Source organism: Sorex fumeus, unplaced genomic scaffold, assembly GCF_029834395.1.
Source record: "Sorex fumeus unplaced genomic scaffold, SorFum_2.1 ptg000008l, whole genome shotgun sequence".
NCBI classification, from domain to species: domain Eukaryota; kingdom Metazoa; phylum Chordata; class Mammalia; order Eulipotyphla; family Soricidae; genus Sorex; species Sorex fumeus.
This window is the reverse complement of record NW_026606065.1, coordinates 50,595,928-50,615,849: the sequence shown is the minus strand read 5'-3', so window position 1 is coordinate 50,615,849 and position 19,922 is coordinate 50,595,928. Positions and strand designations below refer to the sequence as shown.

The 19,922-nt window shown below is 41.7% G+C and overlaps 1 protein-coding gene across 1 annotated transcript in view; it reads right to left on the bottom strand.

Annotated features, from left to right (window-relative positions):
• MYCBP2 (MYC binding protein 2) overlaps nt 1-17,789 on the bottom strand; it is a 225,675-nt gene extending 207,886 nt beyond the window's left edge. Inside the window, exon 1 of the mRNA XM_056109890.1 lies at nt 17,258-17,789. Within this exon, the coding sequence (XP_055965865.1) occupies nt 17,258-17,562 (305 nt within the window). The 5' untranslated portion in view covers nt 17,563-17,789. The remainder of the gene's footprint in view (nt 1-17,257) is intronic.
• Between the last annotated feature and the right edge of the window lie 2,133 nt (nt 17,790-19,922).

The following is a 19,922-nucleotide window of genomic DNA, read 5'->3' as shown; positions in this document are numbered from 1 at the left end:
TTAATTATACTCCATGATGAACAATTATTTCCACTGCATAGCGAAAGAATACCACCACATCTATTTAACACTGCACTAGAACCAAATATATCAAGCTAAAGAAGAGTCACAATGTTTGGGGCCCTAAGGGTGGTTCAAAGGGCTGCAGTGTAAATTTTGCAAGCCAGAAGGCGCAGGGTTGATTCCAGCACCACATGAAGCTACTATCCTGCTACTTCTAGTAAACAAAGCCTGAGTACGCTATGGAAAAAAAAAAGTCAATAACTGGAAAGGACAAGTATATATTTGCAGACCATGCATATAGACAATGCAAAATAATTCATGAATTATCAAGGTCACTAAACAAAAACAAGGATTTTGAGAAATCAACCAATTGAGAGCCATAGGGAAGGTGCTTGCCTTGTACATGGCTGACTCGGGTTCAATCCTGAAACCACAGGTGCTCCTTGGAGCGCTACCAGGATCAATCCCTGAGCACAGAACCTGGAGCAAACCCTGAGCACAGCCGGGCATGGCCCAAAAACAAATAACAAACAAAAAAATTCAACCAATTTAGAAAACATCACATATAAACTGAAGCGTTTCTAAAGAAGCCAGACTTATTTCTCCTGTGTAATTAATGTAATGATACTCTCATCACTGTGTTCAAGCACCATTGAATAAATTAGGGGAAAATAGTAGTCTGATTACTAAGTAGGAAACTTTTTATTTATTTAACCTAGGCTGGTAATTAGTAAGAAAAAAGACTAGCAGTTCAAGCTGATCTGAGGGAGAGATGCAAACAGATTTCCTCTATATAGCTTTCTTTAGTCACTAGATCTTGTTTGAAAGTCTTCAAATGGGCGATTGGGACAGTGGAGAAAGGGGCATGATTTGCTAGTGGAGGCCCAGTTTGCTCCCCAGTACACACTGATCCTCTGGCCCACTGGGAATAGCCCAAACTCAGCCCACAGTGGAATATGGCCCCAAACCAAGCAAGCAAACAAAACAGAGGTGTTCACATGGGGAGTGGGAGGGTACTATGAAAATAAAGTTGTTTGCAACATTTTTTAAATGATGTACAGAGGTGAAGTATTGGGAGTGGAGCCGGAGGGTAGAAACCGCCAAGCAATTTTAAAACTTTCTGAAGACTATCTCAAGCTGACTCTCAGAGCTGCAGCAAGGTCACCTCGGGAGTAGTCCAATAGCCAGGCACACAAAAATAGGGGTAGCGTGCAAACTAACCAAGGCAGCAATAGACAGACATCCAGAGAAACTGAAAACGAAACTTTAACAATGTTCACCAAATGCACACTTGTTTTTGTTTGTATGAGTTTTGGTGGAGGGCAACTCTCAGCTCAGTATCTGGGGTCACTCCCTGTAGAGCTCAGGGAACCATTAGTTGCAAAGGGAATGAATCTGGGACCCCTGTATATAAAACAATGCAATCCAGTCTATTGAACCATCTCCCCAGCCCTAATATCTAAAGGGTATGAGGGAAGAAACATAGCACTTCCACCAATTTAGCTCAAAGCTGACAGTTTGACCATATACTTAACCAACCAAAATAGGACATCCTTACCAACTCCTCTACTTTCCTTACACCCACCCCAAAATCTATGAGTGTCTTTCTGCATTAATTATACCGATTCTTTTTTATTCATTTTTCCTGTCCTCTCTCTGTTTACCAGACCAAGGTACAGAATTAGAGACAAGCTAAACTCAAGTGAAAGCTCTGTTATTTATTAGCTCTAATCTTGAGAAAATTACTCAACCAACACTCTCATGTGTAAAAGAGGAGGTAAACTGTAACTTTCCAATGAGGCACTTAGAATGAAGTCTGGTATCCAATGAATGCTAAGTAAAATTTATTTTTTATTATTACTATGCTTAGGGCTGGAGTGATAGTACAGCGGTAGGGCGTTTGCCTTGCACGCAGCCAACATGGCCAACCCGAGTTCTATTCCTCCGCCTCTCTCCGAGAGCCCGGCAAGCTACCAAGAGTATCTCGCCCGCACGGCAGGGCCTGGCAAGCTACCCGTGATGTATTCGATATGCCAAACACTGTAACAACAAAAGTCTCCAATGGAGACGTTACTGGGCCCGCTAGAGCAAATCGATGAACAACGGGAGGACAGTGTGTATTACTATGCTGAAGTAAAGGTTTCTACTTTGGTTTGGGTTTCTCCATGTCATCAACCATTGACATGAACCACAGATTCAAGATCAAAAATTTGCTTTTTAAGTTGATCTGGAGAAACTGCTGGTAAAAGAAATCAGAAGAGCAGAAAGGGAAGGTAATCAAGAAATAGTGATTGAATCAATTACCCTTGTAGTAAACTACTGCATGATCCAAATAGAGAAATGAAAGAGTTGATTTCACAATTTAACACTAGCAAAACTCTTCTGGTCAGAGGCTGCACTTAGGAAGAGGCTACTTAACTAGAAATCTGTGGAAATGTGCAAATGCAAAGAAATATGCCTCAGGGAATGAACCCACTAGGAAATAAATGGATTAATCTTTCTGGCACCCACCTGCAACCCCACCAGTTGAAAAACTGTGACTGTCTGATATTTCCCTATATAAATTGCTTTCTTGTGACTGTGCAGACACAACGTTTGCTCTCAAAACGTTTGTGATCTACCATATCAGTTTGTGTCAATAAAGCATTTTCTCTACCTATCATCTGTCACATGAATGACTGGTCCCTGAACCAGCAATAGAACTGAACCTTCAAGAAAATTTGAGGTATTTATTTACAACTTCCCACCCATCACTAAGAAAAGTCATTAAGACATTAAGCTTCCAGTATGTCTATCTTGACGTGAACACAAAATGAATGTATTTCTCTGCTCAGTAAGTTTTTGGGCAGAAAGTCATACATGTAAGAGATGGAAATGAATGCTAAAAAGATACAACCAGGTTGTTAAGCACATCTGTTACAATGTCTCCTATTCAAAAGAAAACTTTTTATTCTCCCATATACTACCTCCTCCTTCTTTCCCTTTAAAAACTAATTTCTACTATCTTTATTGAGAAATACTTCCCTTTTCCCCATCTGACATCAATTCATTTTCCCACTCTCAGTCTTCTGGGAAAAGGAAGTGAGGGGGAGTGGGTTAGGATTATTAGGGTCTCTTAATGCCAACTTGGAGAGGACGTCTCAGACTACTATTTATCAGACCTACAGGGAAAGAGGAAGTTTGTAAATGACAGTATGGGTGCTTGTGAGATCCTTCGAATAGAGTGAACATAATGTATTTGAGATAGAATTAAGAGATTCCTAACAGTAGACTTCAAAATACAGATTTAGAGATCAAGGGAAAGAATTTAACTACAAGCCACAGACCAGGAAGTCAAACACAATTAGGTAATAATTGAAACCACAGTATTGACTGAAATAACCAATGAATAAAATTTAGGGAGAAGGGTATCATGAATGACTATTAAGAAGCTGAATTTTCCTTGCTTCCCTCTGGTAAGCAAGGAAATCATTTCTATACCTAAAATCTCGTTACTTTTACATCAATCTTTCTTCATCATTTTAACACCAAAATATATTTCAAATCTATTCAATCTCATCTAGTCCTGTTGCTTTTTCTCAGGATTTATTCTCACTTGTCAGAACTACTGCAACTGCTTCCTTAAAGCAATTCTCTGCTTTGGGAATTCATACTCTTTCATTCTATACAATGCTACTAAAGGTTATTATTATTTTTTAATAACTTGAATGTTTAACTCTATCATTACTGTTCTCAAATAAAACAAAATAACCTGGTTCTAACAGAGTGTTCCAGTCTCTTCTCCTATGCCCTATTCTCACTTACCCAAAACCACCACACTTCAATGACTGCCAATATTTGGCTTCTGCATGTCTTTGAATTTTACCTCTCAATTCATAATATAGCTCCAGACTATCACCTCAAGTGTCAGGAACTAGGACCCGTAGTCCAAATTTAGCTAGTAACCTATTTTTGTAAATATAGTTATAATGAAACACAGCCATGCTCATCTGTTTACGTACTGTCTATGGTTGCTTTGGAGCTGTAACAACACAGTTGAATAAGTGCAACAGATAATACCTACATCAAAGCCTCAAGTATCTGCTATCAGGTCCCTTTCAAAATAAGTTTACTGAGTCCCTGGGACAATGTCAAGCTGTCTTATATAATGAATTCCCAGAAGAAAATAAGAAAGGCTAGGTTTAAAATATTTGAGAACATAAACTCAAAATGTGCCAAATCAAACAAAAACTAGCATCTAATGAATCCAACAAACACTAAGCACAAGATAAACACGTACAGATATTTATGCACAATTTAGTTGAAGGACTAATATTTAAAGGTAAAAAGAGGTATCCTGTTTCCAGTGCAATGGCATTAACCCAATACAGCATATCTTTCCCATTATTTTCAATTAAAAACTACACAAAATACAAAAGGAGAGAGAGAGAGAGAGAGAGAGACTTAAGAAAAATAGAAGAGCAAGCAAAAGCAGACTATGGAGATAAATCAGAATTGGAAAAATGACCCACAAGAAAGCTGGCTTCCCAGCTTTCTCTTTTATTTTTTTCTGTTCTGTTCTTTTTTTTCTCTCTCTCCTTTCTCTAACAGCTCTGCCTGAAGGCCAGAATGCAAACACTGCCTTCACAGGAACAACTCCAAAAGGAACCCTATCCTTCTGGCCACAAAAATACTGAAGAAAGGGCTTGAACGTTGCTAGAAAAAAATGTGGAGAAAATTCTGGAAAGGAGAAGCATGGAGAAAAGGAATTTGTTAAGCTCACCAAGTCATATAAGTCTAACGGGCTTCCTCTGAGGATGCATGGGTACAGACTAGAATCAAATCAACATAGAACAGGGTCTGAGAATGGACCTAAGATTTGAACCATCACTCACTGAAGGTAAAACATCACAGTTGCCAAAAGAATGTAAAGGTTGATATTCTGTTACAAGAAACCAAATAGGGGTTGGAGAAGTGAGTACAGCAAGTAAGGAATTGACTTATACATGGCTGCCTCAGTTCAATTCCCCCACACTGCATATGCCCCTCTCCTGTAGCTCTGTACCAGAAGCACAGAGTGAAGAGTAAGCTCTGAGCACGGAGAGAAGGAGAGGACAGGAGAGGAGAGAAGGGGAGAGATAGTGTAGTATGGAGGTTAAGGCACTTGCCTTGTGTGTGGTCGACCTCGAAACCATATTGTCCCACAAGGAAAAACCCCTGAGCAAAGAGCTGAAAGTAGACCACAAGTACCACTTGCTTGGTACAGCCCAAATCCTCTTCCCGCAAAAAAAGGAAGCCACAATAAAAATTATCCTCTTAATCCCCAGAGTCTATATATATGGGGCTGGGAAGATGCCATACAGAGATGGAGTACATGCTTTTCATGTGGGAAGCCCAGGTTCCTTCCCTGACACAGAGTGATGCTGAGTACCACGTGGATGGCAACCTACACAGTGAGTTCTGAGCTGGGAATAGCCCCTGAGCAACACATAACACAATGTCAAGGAAACAATTCAAAATTCTCACATAGCAAAAAGCAGGCAACAATGTGATCGGGATAGAAATAAGGCATGGGCTCAATCCATGGAAGAGGGCTGTGTGTGTGTGTTGAGGGGTTAAGGGTGAACAACGTCAATCCTGAGATCATCCAACTAAGCAAAACTTTTTAAAGTACTATAAACATGTCCCATCATGTTGCTTCTACTGAACAGAAAAAAGTGTATGGAAGATAGGAGAGTATTGGGGGTATATGTCCTGCATCTCCAGGGGTATCCCCCTTCAGCAACACTGGGTGTGGCCCCAATGATGCTGCATCACTGGGCCCTAGCACTGAGCCATCAGCCCCACCCAGTATCACTGGGACTGTGACCTCCAATGACTCCCTGAGCACTAGCTGAAGAGGCACAATTTTTTTTTAAAAAGTTCTCAATATTCCAATAAGCCAGGCCTGAGCGATAGCATAGCGGGTAGGGCATTTGCCTTGCACGCGGCCGACCTAGGTTCAATTCCTCTGCCCCTCTCAGAGAGCCCGGCAAGTTACCGAGAGTATCCTGCCTGCACGGCAAAGCCTGGTAAGCTACCCATGACATATTCAATATGCCAAAAACAGTAACAACAAGTCTCACAATGGAGCTGTTACTGGTGCCCGCTCAAGCAAATGGTTGAACAATGGGAGGACAGTGACAGTGATTTCAATAAACCAAATGAAAGTTGAATGCTAAATAACACAATGTATGAAATAAAAAACAATCTGTGACCTAATCCAAGAGAAAATAGACAAAAATTTTTAAATGAAGTTTCACTGCAACTGTCTTTGGAATCTTGGAAGAAAGAAAGGCAGAATATTTTAAGATATGATGCCAGTAAGATCAAATTTGGTGAGACATATTTATCGATGCAAGAAAATGAGCACTCTCCAAAGAGAATACATTCAAAGAAAATAATTGGTAGTCACAAAAAAAGTGAGTAGACACATCAGATTAAACTAATGAGAACCAAAGAAAAAGTTCTTGAAAGCAGAGAGAGAAAAGTGATGTACAACACAGAGAATGTGATTCAAATCACCAACTGCTTTCTCATTAGAGAACAAAGTGATAGAAAGATAGTAAAACAACATATCAAAATGCCAAAGGGCAGTAAGTTAGTATTCATTTATATTCATCTAAATACTCCTCAGGAATGAAAGCAAAATAAAGTCATTCTTCGATGAAGGGAGGAAAAAAATCCCCAGATGAAGGAAAAAATCCTCAGCAGACCCCTCTATAAGAAATATCAGAGTAGGAACATTAGGCCAAAGGAGATGATGCAACTTCAGGAACAAAGGAGAAACAACAAAAATAATTATATAAGCAAAGAGAATTATTTTTTCCTTGTTCTTTACAACTTATATAATTATTTATGTGCTGGGGATCAAACTTAGGGTCTTGTATAAGCAAAGCTCTATCACTCCATAAACTACCTGACTACCCAAATTTATATTATACAACATAGTTTTCAAAGTATGCAAGCATAAATTTTATGACAACTATAACATAACATCAGTGGCAAGGAGAGCAGATATTTTTTCAATGACCTATTAAGTTCAAAGTTTCTTTTTGAATACATAAAGCAGTATAACAGTAACCCCTAAGTAGGCTATGAAAGGTTAAGTATATATAGTGCAATCTCATGGGCAGTAAGAATCAATACAAGGAGATCCAGTCCTGTATAATTCAAAAGAAAGATGAAGAAGAACAAAAAATAAGAAAAGAAAACAATAAGGGACTGGAGTGATAGCAGAGCGGGTAGGGTGTTTGCCTTGCACACAGCCGACCCAGGTTCGATTTCCAGCATCCCATATGGTCGCCCGAGCACCGCCAGGAGTAATGCCTGAGTGCATGAGCCAGGAATAACCCCTGTGCATCGCAGGGTGTGACCCAAAAAAAAAAAAAAAGAAAAGAAAAGAAAACAATACAATGATAGACTTAAAGCAAATTATTAAATATTAAAGGTTTAAACTCTCCAAATAAAAAGTAAGATTGAGAGTTTGTTTAAAGAATAAAAAAAGTTCAAACACAACTACCCACAGAAAAGAGATAGATACAAAGTATGTAAATAAAAGTAGACCCAAAATAAATAGGGAAAAAAATTAGTATGCAAACAGAAAGCATAAGAAGACTATAGAGGCTATTTTTACTACCAAATAAAGTAAGTTCAAGGCAGAGTATTATTAAAAATAAGAATGAAATGGGTGAAAGAGTAATTTATCAGGAAGTTTTAAGATCATGAATATACATGACACTAATGGCAGAGTCCCAAAGGAGATAAGTAAAAAATGATAAAATTCAAGGGACAAAGACAAAATTATACTTAAGGTGAAATATTTTCAATACTAGTCTCTCAGTCTCTCATAAAACTATTATTAAAAAATGAGTACAAAGACAAAAAGATACAATGCTATGAAACTACTTCTATTGATAAGGAAATCTAAAAACAAAAGTGACAGAACACATTCTTCTCAAATATGTATTGTATTTTTATGAGGTCAGATCACGTCATGGGATCTAAGCTCTTCTCATTAAAATTTTAAGATCAAACCCACCTGTAAAGTACATTAGAAAGACACTGGGGGAAGGGGGTTGGCCACACCCAATCATGCTCAGGACTAACTCCTGGTGCTGTGCTCAGGGACCACTCCTGGAAAGCAGGGAGAAACATATGTGGTGGTAGAGACTGAACCAGGGTCAGCAGCATGGAAGGCCAAAGTCTTATCCCCTGTACAGTCTCTTTGGCACCTGGATATTTCTATCAATTTACAGAAATACCAAATGGGTAAACATTAAATAAAGTGCAAACTAAAGATGAAATTATAAAGTAAATTAGAAAACGTCTTAAATTTAATGACAAAAGATATCTAAAGCATCAAAATTTGAGACTAAAGCAAAGGAGCTGTGCTCAGATGAAAATCATTACATACATAAAAAGCAAAATCTAAAATCAATGGCCCAAGACTTTAGTTCTCAGCAACACAATGAAAGAGAAGAAAAGGAAAAAAGTATCATTTGTTGGAAATATTACCCCTGTGACCCAGAATCGCTGAATGCCGAGTGTGCAGAGCTACAGAGGTTGGCAGCTGTAACTCCCCAATGGATCACTGAGGGTGACGCTAAATTACCAGTAATTCTGAATTACATTCCTATTGGGAACACTGGAAATAGAATTCATCCTTTGTAGAGTATTTTGTCGAAACACCACAGTTGCATTGCTTTCAAATGGCTAATGAGTAGTTGGGACATGAATTCTTATTGTTTGGATACAACTTATTAAACACTATGCTGTGTATTTCATTTGGTCTCCAACCGTTGTGGCTGTAACCATCAAAAGACTTGCACCGCACTTAAAGGTCAGCAGTTTCTAGGTGGTGTGGTACGTGATGAGGCAAATGATTCCACAGACTCTCCCTTATGGTAGCCCCTTACTATGAAGCGACTAATGAACCTGCTGCTATTGTGTAAGCCCTTGGATAATGCCACTGGCTGAGCCCCTACGAACTGAAAAAGCAAATGCAGACTCAGAATATGTAATGAAGTCACTCCACATAAATCATGATCCTTCCCAGGGATAAAGACTGGCTGGTTTCCTTAAGGGGTGGTTTAATCTCTGGTGCTGTGAGACCAAACTCTCAGCAATAGCAGTTGATAGTCCACACAGATAAAAAGAAGTCTGTTACTGGGCACTTTCACCATCACTGCCAGCAACATTCCCATACTTTTAAGTCAAGAGAAATGAACAGCAACTATGTTCATTAAGTAAATCAAACTGGCCTGAACGACAGTGTATAGCAGGCAGACAGCTTGCCTTGTACCTTATATGGTTCCCTGAGAACTTCTCTGAGAGCAGAGCCAAGGCTAAACACAGAGCATCAACTGGTATACCCCACAACGTGTGTGTGAGAGAGAAACCAATTTTAAGAATTATGTCCAGCTCTAGACATTGCAGTAAGGAGGGAATTTGCCTTGCCCAAGGCCCACCTGAGTTGTATCTCCAGCACCCTATATGGTCAACCAAATCCGCTAGGAGTCATCCCTGAGGATAGAGCCAGGAGTAAGCCCTGAGCATTGCAGGGTGAGGCCCCCAAACAAAAAAGAATCTATGTTCTAACAATTTATCTGAAAAAAATAATATGCACAAACTAAAAGGAAATCTTATTCTTGATCCTTATAAATACTTAATAAACAAGCATGATATGTGGACCTGCAGGGCAATGCATAACTCGTCAAACTTGGAATCATAGTGAACACACCTCTCCCCTTTCCTTTTCCCTGCTTCCATGTGCACTGTGCTTGATCTGTAAGAGCAACTATAAAAATCCAACTTCATCAAATTGTGAAATAGCTAACTGAAACTAGGGGTTTGTGACGATGCACTGCTTCCTTTCAAATTCTAAAATACTCTGTGGTGTTCTGTGGTTTGCAGTGTTGTGGGATGCCTTTGTGAATTTAGGAAATAACTGTGCTAGTCTGTGTGCATCTGCCTGTATCTGAGTGAATTTTTCTCCCTTATCTGGCCCAGTACTTTCTCTAGTTAGTAGTTTTGGGGTAAGAGCAGGGGCATGGGGCGAGGGAGAAAGGAGCAGGTCTGTCTTCATGCTAATTGCCCTCTAGCCAGAACATTCCTGCAGGCACCCACAGAGGGTCAGAAGAACTAGGGGCAACATAATTTCAAGGGTGTCAATACAAAAGTACCATTTTTTAAAGCAGGGAGGCTCATTCCTTTCTAACCCGAGTACATACACTGCATAGCATTCATTTTCTAAGAATTCAACTCATTCTGGAGTTCTGTAACCTTAAAATTAAGGCTTGGCTCAAAAGTTCTACCTTGGGGGGAGGGGGGGTTGGGCCCCACCTGGCGGTGCTCAGGATTTATTCCTGGCTCTGCACTCAGGAACTACTCCTTGTGGTGCTCAGGGGGACCATATGGGATGCCGGGGATGCAACGTGAGTCAGCGGTGTACAAGCACCTGCCCTGCTGTACTATCTGGCCCAAGCTCTGCCTTCTTACCTCTCGCTCATGCTTTCTGTGCCAGCCCAGAATACCATCCCTGCTTTCTAAGTTGTTTCAATGGACACTTTTATAACTATGGACACCTTTGTATCATCTTTCACCTGCTCCCAGACAATAAAGTGCAGAAACCCTGAATTAATAATTTTTCATAGGGCCAATATCCCTGAAACTTTGATAGATTAACTGGAAACTTAACCTTTTACAACTTTTTAAAGAATAGGTTCAAATATCATTTAACTAAAAAGGAGAAATAAAATGGGTTTAATTTAGGGAAGAAAATCAACTCATTTTAAACATCTCTTCTCATATTCTCACTAAAGTTATTCCTCTACCATTTCATCATCCAAATATTCTGACTATCTCCCAAGCTATCAGTTCCCTCTAGCATTACATTCCTTTTTACCATATGGTCAATCCACTGTCACCAAAAAATGTTTTTTTTCTTTTGACCCCCCGTTATGTTTAAGTCCAGTGAGTTGAATGAATGGAATAAGCAGGTTTTTCCTTTTTTTTTTTTTTGAGTGAAAAAGCTGAGGATATCATGCTGATTGGATGTGACTTAATTATAACCATAATTAACAATTAATAATAATAAAAGCAGCAACAACGCTAACATTAATGAGCATATTTCATAGACAATGTCTTTCAATAACCCTATTAGGTTACAAGTAAAGCAACGGACAAAGAAGTAATAATAAACTTTTCTCACTTAATACAAAGAAAGGTAAAAAAGGATTTCAACTATGGCGTTGTGCCTCCAGGGCAGATTCAGCCACTGTGCTATGTGATTCTTTCTAAATGCAATTTCTATATTATTATCCACATTAAAAGCTGATCAAACAATTCCTTTATTTCCTGTCAAATATTCTCCCTAATGAATGTTCCAATTTTCAGTTGGTTTATGCATTTTAAAGTTGTATTTATTCACTGGTTAAATGAAATAGCATTCCCACATTCAAATAGAGTCCAAAAGTGAGAGTGAAAATGATCATTTTCTAGGTCAGAGCAATAGTACAGGGTACGGCGTGTGCCACGGCCAACCAAGGTTTCATCCCCCGCATCCCCATATGGTCCCCCAGTCAGGCAGGAGTGATCCCTGAGTGCAGAGCCTGGAGTAAGTCCTGAGCACAAAAGCAAACAAAACAAAAACAAACAATAGGAAACAAAAAATAAATAAACAGAGATCTCTTCCCTCTCTCCTCCCTTCCTTCTTTTTCCCTCCCCCTCCCCCCCCCCAACATTCCCCCTTCCTCTTAGAAGCACACCAAGCTGTGCTCTGGACCTACTCCTGGCTCTGCACCCAGGGATAACTCCCAGCGGGTTCCAGGAGACTATGTGGTGGCGCAAGGCAGTTTCCTTAACCACTATACTACCTCTCTGGCCTGACCAATCATTTCCTTTTCTTTAATTCTCCAAACCCCACTTGCCTCTTCACTGGAGGCAGAAGCAATAACTCATACAGACTCATATATAACATTGTGCCAAGCACTTTACATAAATGAATTTACTTAATACACAAAATGTTACTATCACTGTTACTATTACCCCTTTATACATACAAGAGAACAGCCAAAGTTAAACAAGTGGGATTACCTCAAACTAAAAAAATTCTGCACAGCAAAGGAAACCATCCACAAAATGAAATGGCAACCTATCTAACAGGAAAATGTACTTGCAAATCATGTATCTGAGAAAGGTTTAATGTTCAAAATAAAGAATTCATACAATGGCAAATAAACAATCTGATTAAAAATAAGAAAAGGATATGAACAATTTTCTAAAGACGACATACAGGTTCCCAACAGGTACATGAAAAGGTGTTCAATGTCAATCTCAGAAATACAAATTAAAACCATGAATAGGGGTAGAGCGGTATCTCGAAAAACTGAGCACATGTGTTGCATGCAGATGGCCCAGGCTCAAAATCCAGCACCAAAATGTACCCTGACTGCCACTAGGAGTCACCCGGAGCAGGAAGTATCTTCTGCACACTATCAGGTGTAACCTCCCAAATATACCAAAAAATATAAATTAAAAATCACAATGATATATCCCCTCATATCTGATAGAATGGCTATTACAAAAATGACATAAAAAACAAATGCTGGCAAGGATATGGAGAGAAGAAAACTCTTGTACATCATGGTACAGTACCTATGCAGCTATGTACAGCACTATGGAAAGCAGTATTGAGGTTGTAAAAAATTAAAAATAGAACTACTATATGATCTGACAATTCCCTTTAAAGATAGTTATCCCAAAGAAAGGAAAACACTAACTCCAAAAGACATATGCATCCTATGTTTATTGTAGCATTTTTACAATAGCCAAGATAGAGAGGCAAAGTGCCCACCAGCTAAAAGAATAAATAAAGAAAATATATATCAAAAGTCAAAGAAACAGTACAGCACAGAGGACACTTGCATTTTGTGTGGCCAATTCAAGTTAATTATCGAAGCACATATGGTTGGATGGTACCGCATACAGTTCCCTGAGCACCTCAGGAGGGATCCCTGAGCTAAGATAGGAGTAAGCCAAAGGCATCGCCTGGTATGGACAGAAACACAAAATATCTCTATCTACATACATGTATATACACTTATATACATAGGTACATATGTATACACTGTGTATGTACATTTACCATGTATGCACAGACTGGAATACTATTCAGCCATTAAAAAGGAAGACAATGTCCCACAGTTGTGGTTTAAGTGGTAGAGTACATGACTTGATGTGTGGGGCCCTGTGTCTAATCTCCAGAGCCAGAGCCACATACCTGTCCTCATACACCCCTCAACAATAAAAGAAACAATAGCTTAAAAAGTAAAAGTCCTTTGCAAGACCAAGATCTTGGGGGAATTATGCTACATATAGTAGTGAATGAAAGACATACAATAAAATACCATTTATAGGTGAATTTTCTTATGATAAAAAAAACATTCAACTTAGAGTACAAAGACCAGACTGATGGTTGATAGTGGCAGAGAGCGGGCACGGGGGAGGACAATGAGTGAAAGTGGACAAAGAGGAACAGATTTCCAGGTATAAAATAAACAAAGGGATAAAATATTCAGCACAGTGACTGCAGTTAATATGTATTGTAAATTTGAAAGTTATTAAAAACTTCTTGTTTGTTTTTGTGCCACACCCAGCAGTGCTGGGGGGTCACTCCTGGCACTGTTCAGTGGATCATCTGGTATGGGGGTGGGAAAAAAATAGGAGACTCCAACATGGAAAGCCCACGCTCCAGCCTAAAGTAAATCTTAAAGGGCCTCAGAGTAACAAAAACAGTATAATTAAGGTTAACTAATCTTAATTGAAAATTAAGTAATTAATCTGCAAGTACTGTCTTCACAAATACTGAATCAATATACTGCACATCACAAACATATAGGATGAAAGAGACGTTAATGGGGCCTGCTCAAGGCAATCGACAAATAACAGGATGATGAAATGAAAATGAAATAAAAACTGAGGGTTGGAAGTTATACAATGTGCTCAAGAAAACAAAACCTAAAAAGTGGGAGTGAGGAATTAAAGGCAGTTTAGCATCAGACCTTACACTCTTTAACCATTATTAAAATGTCAAATTCACTGACTACATTACACTTGAATCCCTGAACTATGCTACTGTGTGTACACCAAAAACACAATCCACAGAAATTAATTCATTCAACATCAATCCAACATTCATATTTTGTTCCTCGAACATATCGATGTCATTCCACTCCCAACCCTTTATATTTTCCTTAAAATACTTTCTCTAGATTATTAGCCATCTATCATTATGATTCAACTCAAATGTGAACACCCAGAAGCCGACCCTAATCCCCCTACCCTAAAATATCCCACACTATGCCAAATAGGAAACTGGTTTTATTTCTTTCTCAGTTATTAACTACATAAAATTTTCAATTATTTAATATAAAATTATCATCTGTTAATTACACTCTACTAGAGTCTAAGTTCAATAAGAGCAGAAGTCTTGTCTATCATGTTCGCTACTACTTTCAATGCCTAAAAAAATCAGAAGGCACACATAGGCACTTTGAGCTTACAGAATAAATGTCAAGAACTATGACAGACACTGGGATTTTGAAAATGAACAGGATACGATTCTTTACAAGAACTCCTAGCCATCATATTCATAAATACCTCCTTCCTTTCTATATTAAAAAATACTAGTCACTAATTTCAATGACTTACTGCTGCAGCTATCACCTAAACCTGTCTGAGTCTCTCCCCATCAACTATACCTTCTCTTCTGTAATTTCTCCACCCATACTCAAAAATCTTCTCATCCCCGCATCTTCCTGTTGCCCCAGCATCTCTCATTCACTCTTCACCACATTGCTCTACTATGACCACTTCCTCAGTGACCAACAAAGTATTTTCACTTTCTTCAGTAGTTTACATTGCTAAGGCCTTTCAATCCAAGTCTTGGGCCTAGAGATGCAACTGTCTCAGTTCTTTTCTTTATCTTCTGATTTCATTTTCAGCTTCAATCTTCTTCACACACCTTTAAACTACTAGACCACTAGAGCTTATCTTTTATACAAGCTTCATTCTATCTCTGAAAGATCTCATTTCTCTAGTGCCCTACACCAATAATTTCATTAATCCATAAACCTAAATTCACCTCCGCTTTTCCTAGCATCTTTAATTTAAAAAAAAGAATGACCACTTTCTTAGGCAAATCAGAGTTGTTGCAAGATGACATGCAGAAATAAAATTAACCATAATAAATCATGCTCTGAACAAGCACCAGAAGGCAATATAATACAAATTAAAGGGTGATTTCCCTGAGTACTTCTTGACATACTTAAACTCTTCATTAGTTTACTGATAACTCACACAAAAACAACCAAAGGCCAAAATTCACTAATTTTCTATGACTATATTAATTTTTCATAAAATTGCTAATACATTCAATTCTATTTTGCTACCTAGAAATAAAGTTATTACACACGTGCAGTTAAAAGGAAAAACAAGAATATACCTGTCACAAATTACTGCATGTTTGAAAACATAAAATAAATTTTAAGTTTTCTGAAACAGGTCTGTAAAGATGTAGAACCTATGGCAATCTATAACTCAAAATCATCCTTAATTACTAGAGCAGGGTATGTAAGGTGTTTTTGCTATTTTCAAAATCACTAGCAAGAAACAGACTTATGCCTTTTAGGCCTTGCATTTAGATACAAAAAGATATTTACACACATTAACAATCATGTGATAAAAATTTCTCAAGTGCCCAAGCCTATGAACAATTACAGATGATAAGAATGGTTTATCCTGGAAAGGAAAAGGGTGAACAAAGCTCCATCTTTGCAACTCTCTGCAATGACTAAGAGCACAATACACACTGGTAAACTGCAAATATCTGACTTCCTTTGATAATTAGTTAAAGTAGCACCTGGCTATTTCTCAATAAACTGCACCTTCAATAAAAGTTAGCTCTGCAACTTTCTTGAAAAATTACTATGCCTTCCCCATGTATTGCAAAAAGGTATGAGAGGAAAAAAAAAAAAGAAGAAGAAGAAGCCAACTCCCAATTACCACTGTCAAAGCCAAGCTGGTGAAACAGGTCAGTCGCCACCCTTCAGGGTATATGGCGTGTAAGGGCATGGTAATGAAAACAATAGGAGAACCCTCTGCAAAAAAAGACACCCCCATTTTAAGAAAAAGAAAATGAAAGTGACTCAACAACCACATCAAGGAATCTAAAGGTGCTGTGAGCTTAGGAAGAGATCCTAGAACTGCATTTTCTAGATGGTGGCATTATGTGTGACGCTATGCCAGCTGTCAGATTCTAAGTTCTTTAGTTTCACGCTACTCTAACCTCTAACGCCTGTAAGTGACAGAGGAAATAGCACCAAAGATGAAGGGAAATGGCCGGTGGATCATCAAAACACAAGAACGACCACATCTCTAAGAACACCAAAGGCCAGGTTTATCGAGACACAGTTCTTAGAGAAAAAAAAAGACACTTAGAAGACCCCTTTCACGTACACATAAATGTCCCTCTGTATCCCTTTCGCATAAAATCTCTTAAAATTAAAACCCCAATGCTTCTCCCAACAGCCCGGTTTATATACACAGCACTGCCCGCTAACCACCCCCCTTGCTCCCTCGAGGATAAAGCAGATTTATTTTGAAACGGGAGATGGAACGAGGGGTACTACGGAAAGTCTGGGGGCGGCAAGGGGAGGGGGGAGTGTGAGGAGTGGAGGCAGGCAGGTCAAGGAGGCTGAGAAATACGCGCAAATGCCAATGCGGCAGAGACACTGGAAACGACACTTGCATCCTCGCCACTCCTGCAAATTTCTCTTGACAATTTCAGCCAAAGCCTCTCCTCAATCGCCCCCCCCCCCGCGACCCTAGCCCTTTCTCAACAATACACACGTGTCACAACTGATCCACCCTATCACCTTTTCTCCTGAAGCCTCTCCCTCCTATCCTAATACCCCCCCCAAGAGAGACAGACAGACAGACACACACACAGAGCAGAAAGTGCTGCCACCGCACTCTCCCATCTCAAACATGCGTCTCTACCATCCTGTATCTGTCGCAGGCGACAGTCAGCGACGTGAGCACCAACACACACACACACACACACACACGCATGCACACCACACACGAGCGCGCACACACACGCACACACGCACGCAAGCACATACACACACACACACAGACACGAGGTGCCAGGACGACACCCCGGGAGACGCACCTGGAGGCCGGGTGTCCAGCGCTGCCGCCTCCCTGGTCCCTGTCACTGAGCGCCGCGGTGTAGATTCTCCGGTAGCGGTCGGCCAGGGCCCGGCCTGACAGCAGCAGCTGGTAGTGACCCCGCGAGTCGGCGGCCGGCAGCCCCAGCCCCAGCCCGGCGGCCGCCAGCGCGCCCTCGGGAACCGGCATGAAGAGCGCCCCCGGCGCCGGGGAGCACGAGACGGTGGCGGCCGCCGCGAAGAATCCGTCCCCGCTGGGCCCCGTGGAGGCGGCGGCGGGGGAGGCAGTGGCTGCGCACATCATCATCGTCGTCGCTGCCGCCGCCGCCGCCGCCGCCGCCTGGTCCCCGCGGGCCGCGCGGGCGGACAGACAGACACGCGCGCGCACACCCCGGAGCGCCCCTTCTCCAACGACGACGACTCCACGCAGCGGCCTCCGGCTCCCGCAGCAGGGAGACTACAAAGACAGCGCCCGCCGCCGCCTCCTCCTTCTTCTCCTCCTCCCCCCCGCGCCGCCCTCGCCGCTACCGGGGCCGCTCATCTAACCCCGCCACCCCCAGAGTGTGAGGAGGAGGCGGTGCCTACGCCGCCGCCGCCGCCGCCGCCGCCGCTGCTGTGGTGCTGCTGCTCCTGCTGCTGCTGCTGCCGCTGCTGCCGCCCCGCCGCCGCCGCCGCCGCCACTGCCACCGCCGGGGCTACCCGCAATGGGAAGCGGCCGGCCGCACTGAGCATGCGCCACGCCCCGCACATGCTCAGTCGCGCCCTCCTCCGCCCCCCCCCCCCCTCTTTCTCCCTCCCTGTCTCCCTCCCTCCTCCCCCGCCCCGCCACCGCTCGCTCGGCCTCGGGGTTCTGGGTGTGTGGCTGGGGCGGGGGGGGGGGGGGGGGGAAGTTGGGGGGGCGGGGTGGACCGAGGCTGGTGCAGAATCTGAAGAGAATCCGCCTCTCCGGGTTTTCCTCGCAGCTTGCGGAAGCGTCGTGGACGGTGGCGGGGCGGCTGTCAGCTGCATCCCTCGGGGCTTCAGGTAATGGGGTGGCCGCCAGGTGGGAAGAACGGAGACCGCCGAGGAAGAGGAGGGAACGACGTGTCCACCACGGCCGCCGCGCGGAGGAGAGTGTGCGGCGCGCTCTGCCCGCTATCCACCCCCCCGCGCACACACACACACACACACACACACACACACACACACACACACACACACCCTCACAGCCCCACTCAACCGTGTGCTGCTGACAGAAACACTACCTCAGGGACGGGGCTTGGGTAATTCGGGAGCACCGCACATCCCCTGGACCATTGCGTTTGGGATGTGGCTGTGTGCCCTCTGGGTGGGAAGAGATTTAAAAAAAAATTTTTTTTCTTTTTCCTTAGAAAATTTAGTGCTTTATTATTTATTTATTTATTTATTTATTTTGAAAAGTCGATTTTCACAGACATGAAAGAATTCACCAACCAGAGTCCGTCTCAAATTCTTGCTCTCCATGTTTACCTCAGGGCAGATTTTTTTTTAATTTTTGTTTTATTATATAGTTCAGGGGAGAGGGTTAGAGTAGTGTTCACGTTTCTGGTTGCAAAGATACAGCCCGCCCCCACCCCCCACCAACTCCCACAGAAGTGCTCATGGCTTTCCTTTGGCCCCACATCCTCTCCTGCCCCACATCCCTTCCCTCCCACCCCAGCCCTATAGTGATTGAAAGATAGTTAGGATTTTGGTGCACACTGTTACCTCACTTAGTACCACTCTGCTCAGATCCCTCCTCTTACTGCTACCCAGTTACCTCCTGGCAGCCTGTTTGTCCCAGTCCTCCTGCCGACTGACCTGGCTGTCTTGGGTTTGTATTCTGGTCTCCAAGTTTATTATCCACGCTCTGGACTGGTTTCTCCTAATGTAATCAAACTAATCCTCCAGTATTCTCTGCTGGAGTCCTCCTTACCCCCCATCCTGCGCAAGTGCACCCCAGCTTCCAAACAGCAGGGACACATCATGATTTTTCTTCTTTCTGTCTCAATTTACCTTTCTTAAATGGGTGTTATAATAGAGCCAGAAATATTCTGGTAGGAAGATGTCGAAAGATGCCAAATCCAGCCAAGATCTTATCTATCATCCCAAAGAATGTGACATTTGCTGGTGCCTGTTCCAAATTACTCCATTTAGCCCTGCTTCACCTATGCAAATACATGCTTGGGTGTCTTCTTTGAGGACAGGACTCCCAACTGAAGTTTCCCTCATTGTCATTCCTGACAAAATTATTTCTTATCCTATCATCTCACTGTTTATCCTTTAACTACTGAAGAGCTCTTACACTGTGCCTGTTTTTAAAACATCCTTTTCTATAAAAACAGAAGTGCTGCTTAATGTTTTGAGAAGTGCAAACAAGGAGTGGAAATCTAGTTTTGCCTTTTCAGGGGAGCGAGGGCTAAAGGCCTGTGTTCTATATTTTGTTGGTGGGGAGGTAAATGATCAGGTATCATTTTGATTTTTAAAAGAGCCAAGGACAGAGAGGAGGGTTTGTGGCTTTTTGTTTGTTTGTTTGATTTAGGCTTGGGGCATTGCCCAAGACTTTCCCTTGGCTGTGGATTATTAAAGGTCTATCAGGGATTACCCTTGCTAGACCTCTGGGGACCATATGGGATGCTGGAATCCAACCCTGGTAGACTGAGTGCAAGG